This window comes from Berghia stephanieae, chromosome 4 (assembly GCF_034508935.2).
Source record: "Berghia stephanieae isolate SIO BIC M18660-M18661 chromosome 4, UCSD_Bste_1.3, whole genome shotgun sequence".
NCBI classification, from domain to species: Eukaryota; Metazoa; Mollusca; class Gastropoda; order Nudibranchia; family Aeolidiidae; genus Berghia; species Berghia stephanieae.
The window spans coordinates 30,953,237-30,971,134 of record NC_088363.1 but is presented as its reverse complement, the minus strand read 5'-3'; the positions used below and the strand labels follow the sequence as shown (position 1 = coordinate 30,971,134).

The 17,898-nt window shown below is 35.1% G+C and overlaps 1 protein-coding gene across 3 annotated transcripts in view; it reads right to left on the bottom strand.

Moving 5' to 3' along the window:
- LOC144970412 (uncharacterized) overlaps positions 1-17,898 on the bottom strand; it is a 56,010-nt gene that overhangs the window by 3,884 nt on the left and 34,228 nt on the right. For all 3 annotated transcript variants that reach the window (XM_078910011.1, XM_078910013.1, XM_078910012.1), the window contains exons 29-41: positions 16,713-16,762; positions 12,796-13,072; positions 11,909-12,140; positions 10,890-11,003; positions 9,928-10,068; positions 9,654-9,722; positions 8,448-8,645; positions 7,904-8,139; positions 7,244-7,385; positions 6,565-6,744; positions 5,713-5,834; positions 4,542-4,833; positions 3,943-4,092 (exon numbers count right to left, since the gene is read on the bottom strand). In XM_078910011.1, coding sequence (XP_078766137.1) covers positions 3,943-4,092; positions 4,542-4,833; positions 5,713-5,834; positions 6,565-6,744; positions 7,244-7,385; positions 7,904-8,139; positions 8,448-8,645; positions 9,654-9,722; positions 9,928-10,068; positions 10,890-11,003; positions 11,909-12,140; positions 12,796-13,072; positions 16,713-16,762 — 2,203 coding nt within the window. The remainder of the gene's footprint in view (positions 1-3,942; positions 4,093-4,541; positions 4,834-5,712; positions 5,835-6,564; positions 6,745-7,243; positions 7,386-7,903; positions 8,140-8,447; positions 8,646-9,653; positions 9,723-9,927; positions 10,069-10,889; positions 11,004-11,908; positions 12,141-12,795; positions 13,073-16,712; positions 16,763-17,898) is intronic.

Here is a 17,898-nt window from a genome sequence, read left to right as displayed (position 1 = left end):
CAAAGCCGCATCACAATCTGATGTCTCATTAATTGCTATTTATGCTCTATGGATTTCAATCTCAATCATAAAGCAAAATTAGAATGACCTCAACATTTGATTTTTAAAATGCTTTAAATTAGTATAATTATTATTTTTTAAAAATAAATAAATAAAATAAAATAAAATAAAATTCAGCTTTTATATAACGCAATATGCACTAAATGTGCTCAAAGTGCTTTACAAGGGGCCCATAGCCAACAGCAACACTTATTACGTAGGACACAACATGATGCCCATTAGGTGACAATTTTTTCCGATAGATGCAACGCTATTAACGACCAGGTACTATTTATACAGTGAGAGAATGTGAGTAAAGAGTCATTTCCAAAGATCAACTATGCACCGCTCAGAGAACCCAGGACCTTCCAATCCGAATGCGAGTGTCATATACCAAATTTATAAAACTTATAATAAAAGAAAACATTTTTACCACTTTTAAATGTTTACCACAAACCAATTTTTACACAAGAACAACTGTGCTTATTCTCAATTTTCCCATTCCATACTGGACCAAATAAAAAATAAAATGGGAAAACCATTTGCTTTCATTGTGGAAATCCGAAACCTTTTAATAAAAAAATATTTATGGCTTATGAAGATTATACTTGTTTTATTTTATAATTTTACACCTTGGTGCAGTGAGAGAATATGAGAAAAGATCCATTTCCAAGGACTCAACTTTGCACTGCCCACACTTCCAAAGGTGAGTGTTATACTATAAAACCAGCAAGCTGAATACAAGGAAAAATGAAAGAAAAGCCCTGCCGACTTGAAATTTAAAATTCAAACTTTTACTGGGGAAAAAAATGGTCGCAATCCTAATTAATTAAATGCCCTAAGCAAGTTAACGGGTTGGTAGGACAAACCAGGAATTTCTAACCTTGTCATTCAATCCAGCAATGTTGGTATACACCATATTGAGAACGTTGATTGAGAGCAAAGAAAATGAAATGGCTACAGATTGCTGAAGAACAAGTACATATATGGACACAGAACCAGAATGTCTAAAATGCTCTCAACTTTGGACATTTGAAGGATCACCATAAATTGAGTCTTGAATTTCACATGAAATGCAATTTTTTATTATCATAACCATAATCCACCTATAACCAAGATTCATTGCAATATTATTTTCTCGCCCAACATTTGCCTTTATTGTTGACCTATTTTTTGTAAAAAGCAAAATTAAACTTGAGCTTTTATATAGTGCAATATCTACTTAACATGCTCAAAGCACCTTACAAAGGGACGCTGACCAACAGTTTCATATAACATGAAGAACGAGACATGATGCCTGTTAGCCGATATTACAATTTTTTTCCAACCCCGTAATCATTTTACACTTGAGTATGGTGAGAGAATGTGAGCCAAGATCCTTTTCCAAGGACTCAACTATGCACTGAGCAAGGCTCGAACACAGGACCTTGTGATCCGAAAGCGAGTGTCATACCACAAGATCATACAGCTGCACATAGTACATCAGATAAGATAGTAATAAACGATTTTCAAAATACAAAATTATAACTATTACAGACCTGCCAAATTGAAAACTTCAAATTTAGTCATTTTTATGTCAATTTTTAGTAATTTGACAAGGAAATTCGTAATTTCTGAAATTGTATACGAACAACCACAATATTATTATTGTTATTATTATTATTATTATTATTAGAGTAGTAGTAGTAGTAGCAGCAGTAGTAGTAGTAGTAGTTGTTTTTCTTCTTCTTCTTCTTCTTCTATTTTATTTTTCTTCTCTCTCTATTATTATTATTATTATTATTATATTATTAGTATTACTAAAGTATTAAAAATTCGTAATTTTCCAAAAGAAAATTTGTATTTGGCCATGAAGTTTGTCTAAAATTCGTAAAATTACGAAAAATTTGTAAGATTCGGCAGGTGTGCTATCATTATGTCAGTCATGTACAGAATGTGGAATCTTAACACGAGAGTTAAACGGACAGAAATAGATGTTTGCTACTACTTGGTTAGGATGCTAGTCTAACGCAAAGAACTTTCAACCAGATAAAACCCAGCTATCCAATTACTGTCGTCAGGACAGGGGGAGCGAGTAAAAAAATCAACTCAATTACAACCTGTATCAGTCTATTTGTTTGTGAGGCAAGAGCTCTAACTGAACTATATCATGGAAGTCTTAATTAACATTAGGGGAAAATTGGATAAAATTCTTACATATCAGAAATAGAAACATCAGAGAGACAACCATAGAACCCTTTAAAATTAGGTAAAATAAAGGTTAGTTCCTGTTAGGGTGGATAGTGAATGAATAAACCAAAAGCATGCAATGAAAACAAAACCAAAAGCACAGTGATAGCGCAAAACAGTAAATCCACTTTAAAAAAAAAAAACAGCTAAAAAATGCATACATAAAAAGATTGAGATATACTGACCACTGAATGTCAATTTACAAAATTTGATCTACTGTTTTATTAACAGTAAGAATCAATATTTTCAATATGTATTCTGTAAATTAATGCGTTTGAAGTGAAATGCAACTGAAAAATTCTCTGCATTCCCTGGACAGCAGAGGAAACTTCCAAAAATGTGAAAGAATCCCTGGGCATTAAGGAGCCATATCTCATGAAGATGATACCAAAACTAAAGTTTGCCTTTTTTGGACATATCAAGAGACACGACATCCTGGAACAAAAATTTCTAGAGGTTATTGTGGAGGGTAAAAGAGGGAGAGGGAGGCCAAGAAGATGGTCCCAAGACATCAGCAAATGGATGAATAAGACAGTGACTGAATGTGGAAGGATGGCGCAGGACTGAAGCTTGTTTCGGTTGGCAGTTGCAGAGGCCACATTCAGTAGGGATAAGCCATGATGATGATGATGATTCTCTAAATCCCAACAATTTCAGAATGTGGAACAGAATATTATGAAGCCCCTTTCGGGGTCCAGTAACACAGCTTTTCAAAAACACAATTTTAATATTTTGACTATCTGCCAAGTCAACATAAAGCCAGATCTGCCAAGGCCAATGAACCAAAAAATCTGCATATTTATGGAAAATATCGAATTTCAGAGAACAAACACTTAAAAATACTTAAGGATTGGCGTGGTGTGGTTCAATTTTATAAAACATCCAGTTCTAAGTAAAACAACAATATTTGAATCACTTTTTCGCTGAAATAAATTGGTTTTAAAAAATCAGCCTGGAAAAAAAAAATTTTTAATTAACCCACCACGTCAATCTGATATTATGTCAGAATGAACTGATAAAGAAAATTAAGTTCAAAGAGTTAAAATGATGAAAGCTTGGTAATTAATTTTTAAAAAATTAAAGTTAAAAAGATATCTATTTTAACTCAAACTTTATAGGTTCAACTTAGAATTCAGTTTTTTAGCATCAAGTTCAACCGGACATAATACCCTTTTGAGACAATCAGTCATATCCATTAAATCTGTAAAAGAGGCAGATCTGTCATACCACACATCAAGAAAATCAAAATGGGATTGCACAGTGATAACAAACAAAAACAAACAACAAAAAAACTACACGAGTGAGAAGTTCAACAAATTAATAATAATACTTTTAAAAATGAAGAAAAGAAAATCAAAATGGGATTGCACAGTGATAACAAACAAAAAAAAACCCCAAAAAAACTACACGAGTGAGAAGTTCAACAAATTAATAATAATACTTTTAAAAAATGGAGAAAAGAAAGACAACTAAGGGGTGAGACGGGAGACAGAACACCAATATATGAAATCCCACACTTCAGACCTCCTCCAGCTGATGGGAGTATAGGGTCCAGGAGAGCAACAATCAAGCTAGTTATCGGTGTATGTAGCGAGAGACAATGATTGATGCCAGCATGACGGAAAATCCAAGGAAAATAAATCTACACATCACGCAGTAGGTTGGTCCACTCACACTGTTGATGGCAGCCGAAGCAGAAACTGCATTGTCACTGGATGAGCCAACTGTAAGTCTCTCTGGAAGATCGTCAACAGTCAATTCTTGGTCGTCGTCGTCATCATCATCCTCTTCATCTTTGTGGCCTCCATTAAGAGAGCCATTCATCTGTAAATTCAGAAAATATATCTGTAAGATAATTTATATTTATTTCAGTCAATTGTAATGCTATAAATAATGTATAATGCTCTTAAATGTGCACAAATATATGAAATATAGTTGTAAACAAAGAATGTTTTTAGTAAAATTCAAATTGATTGATGAATGAAATAAATAGATTCATTTCTCTTCAGACATGAAAGAGGCAAGACATGTGTTGAGGAAAGCTTAGTTTAAAACTTAAGCTCTGTTATATAGATAATTAAGAAACTATGGTTACTGTTTTAAGATAAGAATCTGGAAAGCTATATCAGCCTGCTTCAACTGAGCAGTCGAGGCAGGCCGATTTTTTCTTGTATTTTTCTTTCTGTTTTGCCTGGCACTGTGTTATATATACATCTTTCAGACTTTCATCGTACACCAGTGCCTGCTCTCTAATTTGTCATTGTTGTTCTAACCTGGGGGACAGTTTGAGGACTCCTAGATGCCTGGTCGACTCCATTCATCACAGCCATTTTGGAAGGGGACATGGGCTTGTCCACGTCCAGTTTTTCTTTGTCACCTTCTCCCCAAGCTCCTTCTGTCTCTGGACGAATAGGGGGAGGCCCATTGTTGACTGGCTGCTGTTGACTCCCAGATGATGGAGTGCTGCTTCCCATCTTGGCATCGTTTCTGCTCACAGCTGTCTCACTAAGATCCTCAACACTTTGCTCTTCATCGCTGTTGTCATCATCTTCATCACTGCCAATTCTACAATAAATGATATAAATCATCATTGATCAACTGACATTATACAGTTTGGTTTCATTGTTTTAGCAAGTAGTGTAATTTAATTATTTCGTAATTATTAAAATTAAAATTCATTCATTGATGAAAAATTAAATGGTATAAAGAAATAGAAGCCTATCCAAATGACTTAATATGTAGTCTTTATAATTTGAAAAGTACACTCAACTACAAAATACAACAAAACTGATCACAAACCAACTTATTAAAACATTTGTAATTTACGTGCAACAAACACAACTTGCTCTTCTGAAAATAAGATCTGATACTACATCAAATTTTTATACACTGCCAGTGTGTCATGACACAAATGAAAGTATACAATATGCTTGGTGGTCTGACAAAACGTTCCACATGGTAAAAAAAAAATATTTGAATTTCTGAAGGTTGAGAGCTATTCTTGAGAGTATAATGCAGTTTCAATCTTAATTATAAACAAAGTTACAACAGGTATTTCAGTAAACCAAACCCTTGTTTTCAACAGGTTTTACATTTACTTTTTATTTTTTACTCATATCTAGAAAACAGTCATTGCAACATCTGATACCTTTTGTCTGACCATCACACACACACACACACACACACACACACACACACACACACACACACACACACATATTATGATGAAACCATTAAACCTGTGAAAATTATTTCGAGATTTAATTAATGTTTTTTAAAAAACGAAATTCTATTAAATCTGACATTCTTTAAAACAATGTGGCACAACACATTAGACTGACACTAGACCTAAAGTGGTCATCCTTTTTTAAACCATTAACGCCAATTTTTAAATATGAATTACATTCCATCTATATCTTCTATTCAAAATATTTTCTACTTCACCTTGTAAATGGTTTTGTTTCACTTGGTGCCAACTCAATCTTGTATGAGTGTTCAGTGTCATCATCCTCATCCTGATCGTCCACATCCTGAACCATAGCATTGGCCAACTCATCATCTCGCTCCTGGAGGCAACAATCATTTACAAAGTTATACCACAATAGATCAATACCCAGTGAAGACAAAGCAAAATACAAACTGTGCAGTGAGGGTATCTAATTTTTAATAATCCTCTCTCTAATACTGACAGTCATTTTTACCCACCTTAACCAAATACACTCAGCTTATGAAACAACCTTCCTGTTGTATCCAGATTCGGGTGTGATAACTCAAACTGATGCAATACAAATTATCAGGAAAGCATCATAATAATTTTTCATATTTTCTTTTGGATATGTATATTGACAGTAATACTCTGAGTCAGTCAGCTAATATGAATTTAAAAAAGGAAAAATATAGAATTTTTACAATGGTGATGGAATACACAGGTTTTTATCTCTAACTCAGATTAAACAAATTGTACGGGGAGTTCCATTTTGGGGAGATAAAGATAGAGAGAGAGAGATCAGCACTTGAAAGGTGAGTTTCAAAGAGGTGACCCCTAAAAAAAATAGATAGAAACAAACTAATTTTCTCAGCTCATGTCTGTTCCAGATTATTTTCACAGTGATATTTTGAAAAAGGTCATTTATCTTAATAAATCCAATCAAGATTGAAGGAGGATTGTTTTCCTTTCATTTGCTTTTTCAACTTAACATTGAACAATCGACCTCCAAACTTATAATTAATTGGTATTTTCAAATCGCATTTTCATTCAATCTTTTTATTTTAATATGGATTTAACATTTTACTTACTCTCCCAAGCTGTTCTTGTTCAGTTTCAGAGATGAGAAATCCCCTCTGGTTCGTTTTCATGGGTGATTTATCTTTACCATCTTTCTCAATTCCTTCAACTTCTATCTCTCTATCCTCATTGAAGCTGCTGTCCTCTTCTTCATTTTCATCCTCTTCTCTTTGACTATTACTTCCTCTAACCTGAAAAAATAAAAATCATGGCCAATTTTAAACAGGGATTTTAGAATACAGTAGCTGCTTTATGAAGAATTATTGCATCAATAATAGCTGATCCTAATATAAAATAATTAAGTAGTATTTCAAAGCCAAAAGGACAATGGAACCAGAGATTCACACATCATCAATATTTATTGACCAGTAGTCATTGCTTGCTACCTTTCACATAGTCTATTGCAAAGTACTTTCAGTCAAATCGAAGAGATCCCCATATACAAATCACTGCTGGGTAGAAAAAAAGGATCAGAAAAAAATTAGACTGCATCTGGGATCGCATACCTCCCTACTTGAAAATTTCAGAATCAGTAACCAAGAAAATCAGTAATAATGAGAATTATGTAAACACACAAAAAGGGTTTATGTGACACATTCTGAAGTGTATGGTTTTGGGGCGACCTAACCTACTCATTTCACAAAAAAAGCCAGGAAATTTTCATTACAGAAATAAAGTGTTTTGAAATACCTGATAGGCAGTAGCCGCTGTACCACGAAGTCTTTCAACTTCATTTGGATCTTCAATGTCTTCCATTAGACGGAAAAAGGCAAGCTCGTTAAAAAGAACATCAGAAATCTCTACCAACAAATCCTCACCACACTCCCTCATCCTGATAGAAAAAGAGGAGGAAAAAGGAGAAAATGTTAATTTAAGTTCAAATAGATGACTTTAACATGGCATTTTGGCATTCTGATGGCATTTTATCAAAGTTGACACAGTATTGAAAAAACAAAACAAACAAACAAAAAAAATAAATTTAAATGTGAGCTTTTATATACACCCACCATGTGTGATCAGTGGGCTTGCAATGAGTCCCAAAACAACAGCAACGCTTAACATGCAAGATTAGACTTGTTATATATATATATATATATATATATATATATATATATATATATATATATATATATATATATATATATATATATATATTATAGGGTGCTATTACAAGTACCTGTCGGGTACATATTTTACACCTGAGTATGGAGAGAAAATGTGAGTTAGGAGCCTTTTCCAAGGATTCAAAATGTGCGTCACCGACAGCCAAACTTAAATCCAGCAACCACAGACCACCTTGTCACACAAAAAGATAGAAGGTAAAGAAACATTTATTTAAACCACACTTACTTGCGCCCTTCGTATTTTTCAAGAGTGTCCTGGAGGATGGACGACAATTGTCTATGGAAAAATCTGGCAAACTCCTGGTTCCCTGCCTGTGCTGTGAGTGAGAGCACCAGGCGTTTGATATAAGCCAACAGTTGACTAGAGCAGATGTCCTCCATGTGATCCTTCACCACTGGAATGGTTTCCATCATCACCTGCTTGATCTGGAGGTCCAATTGCTTCATGTCAATGCGAGGATACTGAAATATACAGAGCGAGATGAAAAATAGAAGATGTTGAATCCATTCACTTTAAATGCCTTGAGGTTGTTTAACATTATTATTATCATTATCATTATTGTTATTATTATTACTATTATTATTATCATCATCATCATCATCATCATCATCTTATTGTTATTGATAATATTATTATTACCAACATCATCCTATTAATTACCATTTATATTTATAGCATTGGACTAAAAAACATTAATTTTTGCAGATTAAATTAAATATCTGAAATCAGCTCTCACGATATAAAACATTCATGTTAAGATTACACTTACTGGCATGTCTGACATAGAGCTCTCACTGGCCTGATCTACACCAGAGTTACTGGCTCCGTCACCATATGCCATCTCTGAATCAAATTGCCTTCTCCCCGAATCACCCGCTTTCTGCTTGGATCCTTTTCTGCCAGGTCTATTACGCATATCTCTCAACAGGTGCTCAGAAGCAAGAAATGCGCCCTCACCTAACTTTGGCTGAAAGATAAATAAAAGGTGATAATGACTTATTTTTCATTTTTTCATCTTTTAACTCAGGCACTCATATAGCATAATTTCCACTAAATGTGCTCAAAGTACTTTGCAAGGGGTCCCCAGCAATCAGCGACAATTAACATGTAGGACAAGACATGATGCTTGTTAGGCGACTGTATTTTTATTTTTACAGAGATCAAAGAGGCGGTGAAGAGCCTTTTCCCAGTACTCAACTATGCCCTGCTAAGAGCGGGAACAGACCTGCCTACCTGAAATTTTTTTAATTCGTAATTTTTAGGATATAAAAATTATAGTCCTTATTGTTAACTTTATAAATCCACAATCTACATTCACTAGGATTAAATAACACTCAAAAAACCTTTAAACTATATAGGCTGGCATCAACTTTCATTTTGCAATAAGTTTTAATGACTTCAAAATGCTCATGAACTTCTGAAGTGGGGTCAAAATTTTGTAGCTCTACAAATTTTTCAATATAGTAGGCAGGTTTGCTGAACCTTCCGATCCAAAGGCGAGTGCCATACCACAAGACCACATAGCCGCACATCTTCCCACCACTTGTGATGACACTAAAATTGGGTGGGTACTCAAAATAATTATTGCTTATATCTCCAATTAAAGTTGAAATCAAAAAATCAAATGATCAAATTACAAATTCAGAATTAAAATAACATAAAACCAGTGAATCGCTGGACACTAAAGCTTTATCATGATCATTATTATTATTACTTTAATGTCATCATCATAATCAATGTCTTCATCATCATCATCATCTCTATTATTATTATTATCATCACCCTCATTATAACTATCAATATTATTATCATCATCATTATTATTATTATTATTATTATTATCATTATTATTATTATTATTATTATTATTATTATTATTATTATTATTATTACTAACATAATTATTAATCTATTACTTTCTTATTTTTTAAACTTAAAAAAAAAATTATTATCATTATCATTACTATTAACATACTTTCCCTGCCTGTTGTCTGTGTCTTTTTTTAAGGCTCTCAAACTCTATGACAGTCTCACCAAGGGCATCCTAGAAAAGAGCAGAGAAAAACCATTTTCTTTCAGGTTAGCTGTGACGAAAGTTTTGAAATAAATGTTGCACTGCATGTTGATAGATACAAAATAGGGCAAAATAGAATTTTTGGAAAAAAAAAACTTTAAAAAAATAATGAAGAAAGACCACATATACCAAAAAAATCAGAGACAATTTTAATTCAAATTGCTAAAATTCTTACCTGAAAGAATGGTGCCTCTTCCAGGTTGCTGGACATTGACAATGAGCTCAAGTTTTCAGCATTCCTTTCATACTCGAAGGGAAACTTGGGCAATTTCGACCTTGACTTTGGTTCTGCTGGGCCAGAGGCTTGAAGGCAAGACTAATAAGATTATGATGAAACAAAATTATTAATAAAAAAATACAGATTAAGAAAAGAAAAAGAGAAACAAATAAAAATTATAAGTGACACTAATAAATAGTAAATACATTTTTTTCCCAAAGCGTATATTGGCCAGATATTTGTTTTTCACTATCCAGATTTGTATGTTTTTTAACTTAAAATTTTTGTGTAAAAGTGCAAAAATGTCTTGCTTTTTTTTTTTTTTTTTTGGTAAGAATTGAGTAAGTGGCCAATTTAAATGATGTTAAGTAAATTTTAACACATTTTAAAATGACAGATCATGGATACCATGGATTTTGGTAGATTCATATTTCTTTCTCGAGAGTCAAAAGATTTTTTTCCCTCCAAAATTATACAGATCTTTCATTTGCTGCCTGGAGTAGGTTTATATGGTGAGGCTTTGTAGTCTTAAGGTATGACACTTGCCTTTGGATCCGAAGATCTAGGGTTTTAGTCCCATTCTGAGCAGCGCAGCGTTGAGTCCCTTGAAAAGGCTCTTTACTCAAATTTTCTCACCCTGCTCATGTGTAAAATGAGTAACTGGCTGTAGCGTTGTCTCTTTCTAAAAAAAATGTACGATTGCCTAACAGATGTCATGTCTCGTCCTTCATGTTTAGATCATGCTGTAGGCTAGGGACCCTTGTAAAGCGCTTTGAGCACTTTAAATGGATATTGCGCAATGAAAATACTCTAGTGAAATGCTCTAGATTTAAATTTGAATTCAACAATTTACGACTCATCCGTCAATAGCAACATCAAAACAAATTCTTAGAGCCATGTTGCAAAGTGCTTCCACATACCATACGTGGATCTTCATCATCATCATCAGACGTAACTACACTTTCACTAGGAGTTTGGTCAGAGTTGACTGTTTCCTGTGTACTCAGGGGGGTGTTCAGCCAGGCAGGTTTATGCTGGTGGGTGTTAAAACAAAAGTTAATTTATATAAATAATTCTCTAGTAACGGTACAATTGGTCAAAAAGATAATATTTTTTTGTTTGAGAGGATTTGAGAGTGAACCATCTGACAAAATTTGAGTTGTTGCAATTTAAGAAAATATAATTGTACTCTGCCATTTAGAATATCAATTAAGATCAAAATTAATTTAGTGTTTGGTCTTAACGATGGTAAGATGTGGTCCTTCAGATTTTTTGTTTGTTTTTAAGGGTCTTATGGCGCTTGCAACACAATTAGGTCTTGTCAGCGCCAGTAAAAAGGAAGAAAACTGGATAGTGAAAAAATTCTAGATGTACAATAAAAAGGACTTGAGGAAAAAAGTAAGACAAAAGGTGAGTGGTTCAAATAGTAAACAGATGTACATTCCAAGAGCACACCATCAAGGTACCTTGTTTGAGGTCACCTAAAAGTCTCACCCATGACACCAGCACAAGATTCCACTAAGAGGAATACACTCAAATGCTTACATTATACATTCAAAATAACAATACATAACAGAGATATGATTTACAAGGAAAAAAAATATCATCTCCCAAAAAAATAACTATGCATTTGACTCTTTCCCTCCCAGCCAAGCACAACGGTCAGGCCAGGGCAAAACCAAGCAATCTCATTTCAAGAATATGACAGAAAGTAAATTCGAAAACAGATATATGGGGATAGAAGACACAGTAAGCGCCACCCTGCCCACTATGGGAGGTGGTCCTTCAGAGATATTATGTTTTCTTTACCATAAAATGGACAATAGCATAGCATTATTCTTTTAAGTAAAGGATCATGAAACAATTTTCTACATTGTCACATGTGGCACTGGTGATAAGGATTCGACAGATTTGAGTATATAACTCCAAGCCTACTTACAGACCCAGCTGAGGCAGAACTTGACTTAAGGTAAGAGTTAACAAGTTCTTGAACTGAATATAAAGTCCTCTGGCGCAGGAGATCTGAATCGATTTGACGAATTTCTCTGAAAAGCTCTAGCAAAAAGTGAGGTCTGTTTTCATTCTGGGATATAAGGGAAGCCACCTCAGTGTAGATGGTGTCTCTCAGACTCTCAAATAATGAGTTTGATTCCTCTTCTGTGTTTGAAGACCTGATGATAAAGTAGAAACATACATTTGAAATAGTTTTAATATGTTTTTGATAACCTAATACTCATGTGAGAAATTATAGAAAGAGAAATACTTGTAAATAAAAAGCCCAATGATCATAGGTTTGATCATCTTATATTCTTGATACCTTTGAAAGAAAAAAAAAAGCCCCAAAAACAGGTTTTCGTAGCACAGTCAGTGTTGATGAAATGCTTTGAATGATTGCCTTCAAGCTCCATTTTTACTGCATTAGAGCAATTGAGATGACAACTATCATTAATACTCTGACTAACTTCTGGAGAGTGGGAAACTGCACCATGCATCAACCCTCACACTGCCAGTAGATTGATTGGGGGAAATAATCTGTCTCTTTTAAAGGAGGAAATTCTTCTTTTAACTCCTCCAACTCCAAAATTGTGGATTTTCACAGATCCCAGGAAAACCATCAGTACTGCACAATCAGAGGAGAACTTGATTTTTTTTCAACACCTATTCATCCAGTAATCTGATTTTAAACTAAGAAATAACCGAGTAGACTTGCATCCCTGAGGACATCAGAAGCAGGGATTTTAAAGGAATACAGGTAAACCATTTCCAGTAAAAAAAAATAAATTTGAAAAGACGTCAGATGAAGTTAGCTAAAGTTTATCAACTTACTTTGCCTGTCCCTGTTCCTGCTTGATTCTAGAATGTTCTTCCTTGATGGACTGAATACTAGAATAGCTTGAGCTCAGGTGGAGTTTAGCTATACCATCAGTAGTGCTCCCGCCCGCCGCGACATCATCCAGACCACTGGTGGAGCCATATAGTTGGGCAAAGGGTGTCAGGTCAGAACTATCCTCTCTACCAATGGGTCCCCTTCGCCCTTTGTCATTGGGTTGTCGTCGCCTGTCTGCTTCCAGATTTTCAAGTTTAGGAGTCGACATTTGGAGACCTGCATAAAGAAAAAGATTTTATTCTTTTTTGGTTTTTGGATTCTTTTTTTTTTTTTCAAAACTTTGATACCTATAATATCTTTAACAAGAGTTAAAAATCAAAATCATTGTTCACGACATAAATCACTCTCAAAGGCATCTACGTCCGTAAAACTTTGATATAATTAAAAAGCACACAACAAAGCCTATTTGGTATCTCCTCTACACACATTTCAATACTTATTGCATTGATGTTATTCTAGTTATTTGAAATAGAATTTTTTAAAAGAAAATGTGCAGTGACAGAAAAATGCTCATCAATTTAAACAACTTCTCTCTTGAAACGAAACATTCAAAGAGCTATGAATTTATCTAAAAACTGAAGGCTTAACATGGAGAGAAGCTGAGAAGATGGCACAAAGCCGGACAAGATGGAGGGGATTCGACGCTGGCCTATGCTCCAGCTGGAGTGAAGGTCCCAAACAAACATGAACTTAAGGTTCAAACTATATTACTACATGTGTGTATGTATGAGTTGCATTGTACATTAGTACGGCACCTATAAGGTGCTATGCTACATCAGCATAAAAGTGTCACGGTCACAGGAAATTCACATATTGGGACCAAGCACGTCTGTTCCTGGCCAGAGTCACAATTTTGTCAATGGGCATAGAATCCAGCCCATGTAGTACACTGCTGTTTATTTCTTCATAAAATCGGATCACTTAGTTATACTGCTGGAACCCAGCAAGTGACTGACAACAGCAGCTGCATGCTGTAAAAGTGGCTACCTGGACGGGGATTCCCCTTTTTGAGGGTTAAGACGCAAAGTATTGCATTTTCGTGATGTAATACAACACCATATCTAGATGACCACTTACATTACAATAATATTAACTTACGGAACAGACAGTACTACCTTTACTTGTTATGTTGGTGCTTTTTTCGTTTTATTGTGATTATTCTGATAGGTTTTATAAGCAATTTAAAATCCCTACCCTTTTAAAATATTTTTGTTGTTGTGCGGACAATAAAAAATTCAAATCTTTAAAATCAGACGTTGGATTCCGAAACTAATTAATGTTTTGTCCAGTCTTAATATTATTACACACAGTAAAACATTCATTTTCTGATTCAACACATTTTAACTACGTTTTTAATGGTCATAAATGTAATGGGCTGGACATCTGGTATGTTCTCTTCATTTGTATTTTGTATTGTATTTAAAAGATATGGAGATAAGTGGATTAAACAATTTAACACACTCCTAAAGAACATATAAAGCAATATATTGTGTGTGTAGGTTTTACTTCACTATTACAAATAGAAACAAAACCACCGTCATTACACCAAACAACAACACCATCACAGTGGTGTAGTAGATAATAGAAGCAATGAATATGGTAGAAAAAGGTATTCTCCTCTCTCTCTCTCTCTCTCTCTCTCTCTCTCTCTCTCTCTCTCTCTCTCTCTCTCTCTCCTCTCTCTCTTTCTCTCTCTCTCTCTCTCTTACACACACACACACACATACATACACCCATACATCCTGCATATACACACATATTACATACAAACGTAAAAGACAGGCTAAGAGAAATGCATCACATTCACACTACACCTAATTCATACCACCGACAACAACGATATAACATCAACAGTTAGTACAGATAGTATTCCACAAAGGCAAGTTTGACTGGGGAAAATAAGAAGAGGGGAGAGGTGGGGGGGGGGGGGGGGTACTCAAACACAGCCAAGATAGAGAAAATAATAGTGGCACCTCCTAGGAATTAACAGATATTCAGACATTATTCTCAATATTCACAATGTACAAGTAGTGCAGCTGGTGAATAAAACCTTCCCACACCAATCAACAGAGACATGAATGAAACAAACCCATTCATTTCATTTTTGTTAAATCAGTAACAGATGTGTCTTTAAGAACTATTATTGTAGGGCTACTTGCAATAATATATACTCTGCAAGTAGCCCTACAATAATAGTTCTTAAAGACACATCTGTTACTGATTTAAGAAATATGAAATGAATGGGTTTGTTTCATTCATATATACGTTCCTGTACTACAATAAGTATGACTTCTTCACTCCTTTACCATATTCGTGGGAACATTTAATGACAAAACTGTAGAATCAGTGTAGTAAAGTGTTCCATGGTCAGTAGGGAGTCTAGGAAATGATTATGACATTGTTTACATTGTGTAACTGGTCCAAATTCATCACCCACGATTGCCTAGACATCTCATAGACTGCTAGATATTCCCAGTGAAATTTGATACCCCACCCCTACACTTGTTACATATTTGTTGAACTGAATTAACATTAGTGCAACAGAAAGTAGACAGTTTGTACTATGTACTATTGTGAATAATAATATACTGCAACGTCTGATTGTTTTGTAGGGATTCCAGAAATATTTGATTTAAACAATAAATGTAGTGAAAATGTGAGTCTACTTTGCTGTGTTCCTGAAAAAGAATTATACTGATGATATCTATGATATTTAGTCCACTGTGTGAGGGGGATTTCAATCTATAACATGAGTGATATAGATTTACATTTAAGATAATTGTGGCTTGGCTATGCCATTATTTATCAGACCAATTAGACTACTCGCTTCACTGACTGCAGGCACGTGCCATGCCAGAGCGCAGGTAAAGAGAAAGCGAGCAGTGACCTCTTGACCTAGCATCTCAACTCAGTGATCCGCTGGTAAACCACTGTGAGTAGAGTGCCTGCTGGTCTAGTTGTCGAGTTCTTCAAGTAGGCAATAAAAGGTCGGCGGTCTGCGTCCATGTGGAAGTTATGCCCCGCAAAGCGGAGCCTGCGTCTCATCACTGTAGTTATCAGGTCGAATTCGAGACGTTTTGCTGTTTCTCTGTAGTCCTCTCCCGTAATGATGGAAAGGCATCGGCTGTTGAAGCGATTTACCAGTTTTGGTTACACCCTCCGTAAGTCGCCAAGCATAGAACTCCAATCAAGCTTACCAGACAGCCAAGCCGGTTTCCGACAAGCAAGAGGAACCTGAGATAATATATGTATCCTGAAGTGGGCAATTGACATGCTCACCAACGAGTCCAAACCAGCTGTCGTTACCTTCATCGACTATACGGCACCATTGACACTGTAAGCCACACATTTCTAGACAACACACTAGGCTCGGCTGGAGCATCGGTAACTTTGCCACGTCATCCAAACCATCTTTGAGGCAGCATCTGGATGCGTGAGAATTAGAAAGCCCGACGGAAATGAAGAAACCTCTGCAGCCTTCAATATCGCTCATGGTGTGCTCCAAGGCGATATATTTTCCCCAATCGCTTTCATTACTGGCCTCATGCACATCTTCAAAATTCATGATAACCCAAATGCCGGAGTTACTGTCGGTTTGCCACCCAACCAGGTCTCAATAAGCTCCCTTGAGTACGCCGACGACGCTAGCCTCCTAGATGAAAACGTCCAAGACGCATCAGAACGTATAACATCCATTGCAACAGGTTCGCGAGAAGATATTACTACATGGACATATTTAATTTTAAAATGTTGAAAAGTGAAGTTTGGAGTTAAAGCTCATATATAAAACACTGCAATAGTAAATTGGCTGAAAGCAACTTACATAAGCATTTCTAATAATTAACAAATAGCATACCCTGTGAAGTATAATAGTCATATTTTTTGGTCCAACTACTGTCTGGCTCACTGTAAAGACAAAGAAGATCATAGCAAACTTTATCCATTGATTTGAATCAATTACAATTAATGCAATAGTAACAATCTTTAAAAAACATATTTGTCTGGCACTTAAAAACTTAACGATTCCATTGATCAGAATGGTAAAAAATTAATAAGTAAGATTAATCGTTGTTTGTTATTTATCTTTATTGTACTGCAACACATTAGATCATACTAGAGCTAGAAAAATTAAGATAGTACTAGTAGTAGTAGTAGTGGTAAGAGTAGTAGTAGTAGTAGTAGTAGTAGTAGTAGTAGTAGTAGTAGTAGTAGTAGTAGTAGTAGTAGTAGTAGTAGTAGTAGTTGTAGTCGTAGTAGTAATAGTATAGTAGTAGTAGTAGTAGTATAGTAGTAGTAGTAGTAGTAGTAGTAGTAGTAGTAGTAGTAGTAGTAGTAGTAGTAGTAGTAGTTAGTAGTAGTAGTAGTAGTAGTAGAGTAGTAGGTAGTAGTAGTAGTAGTAGTAGTAGTAGTAGTAGTAGTATAGTAGTAGTAGTAGTAGTAGTAGTAGTAGTAGTAGTAGTAGTAGTAGTAGTATGTAGTAGTAGTAGTAGTAGTAGTAGTAGTAGTAGTATGTAGTAGTAGTAGTAGTAGTAGTAGTAGTAGTAGTAGTAGTAGTAGTAGTAGTAGCATTAGTAGTAGTAGTAGTAGTAGAAGTAGTGGTAGTAGAAGTAGAAGTAGTAATAGTAGTACAGCAACCATGGATCCAACAAAACCTCAGGTTCAACGAAAACTTTAAAAATCCCAATTTCCCCCTCCTATTTGACACTACTGAAGCAACTTCATATTCAACAAAGTTCATAAACACACATATCGGCTACAACGAAATAATAGAATCTGCCAAGTGGAGACAAGACTGGCATCTTGCATTGCTTTTTCCCCATCATTAAGCTTTACCACACACTGGCAGTCTGGTAGACCACTTTCATATCGTAATATACTAACAATTATCGCATAGGGGTAGGGGTATTGTGTGTGAGTGAGAGAATGGTATGCGATGGCGTAACTTTGTGCCAGCAACCAGCAGCACTCAGTCACATCGCAATGTCTCTATGTGCCTATCTGCTCATGGTATGTTGGGTGGGTATGTGTATCATTTCAAATGA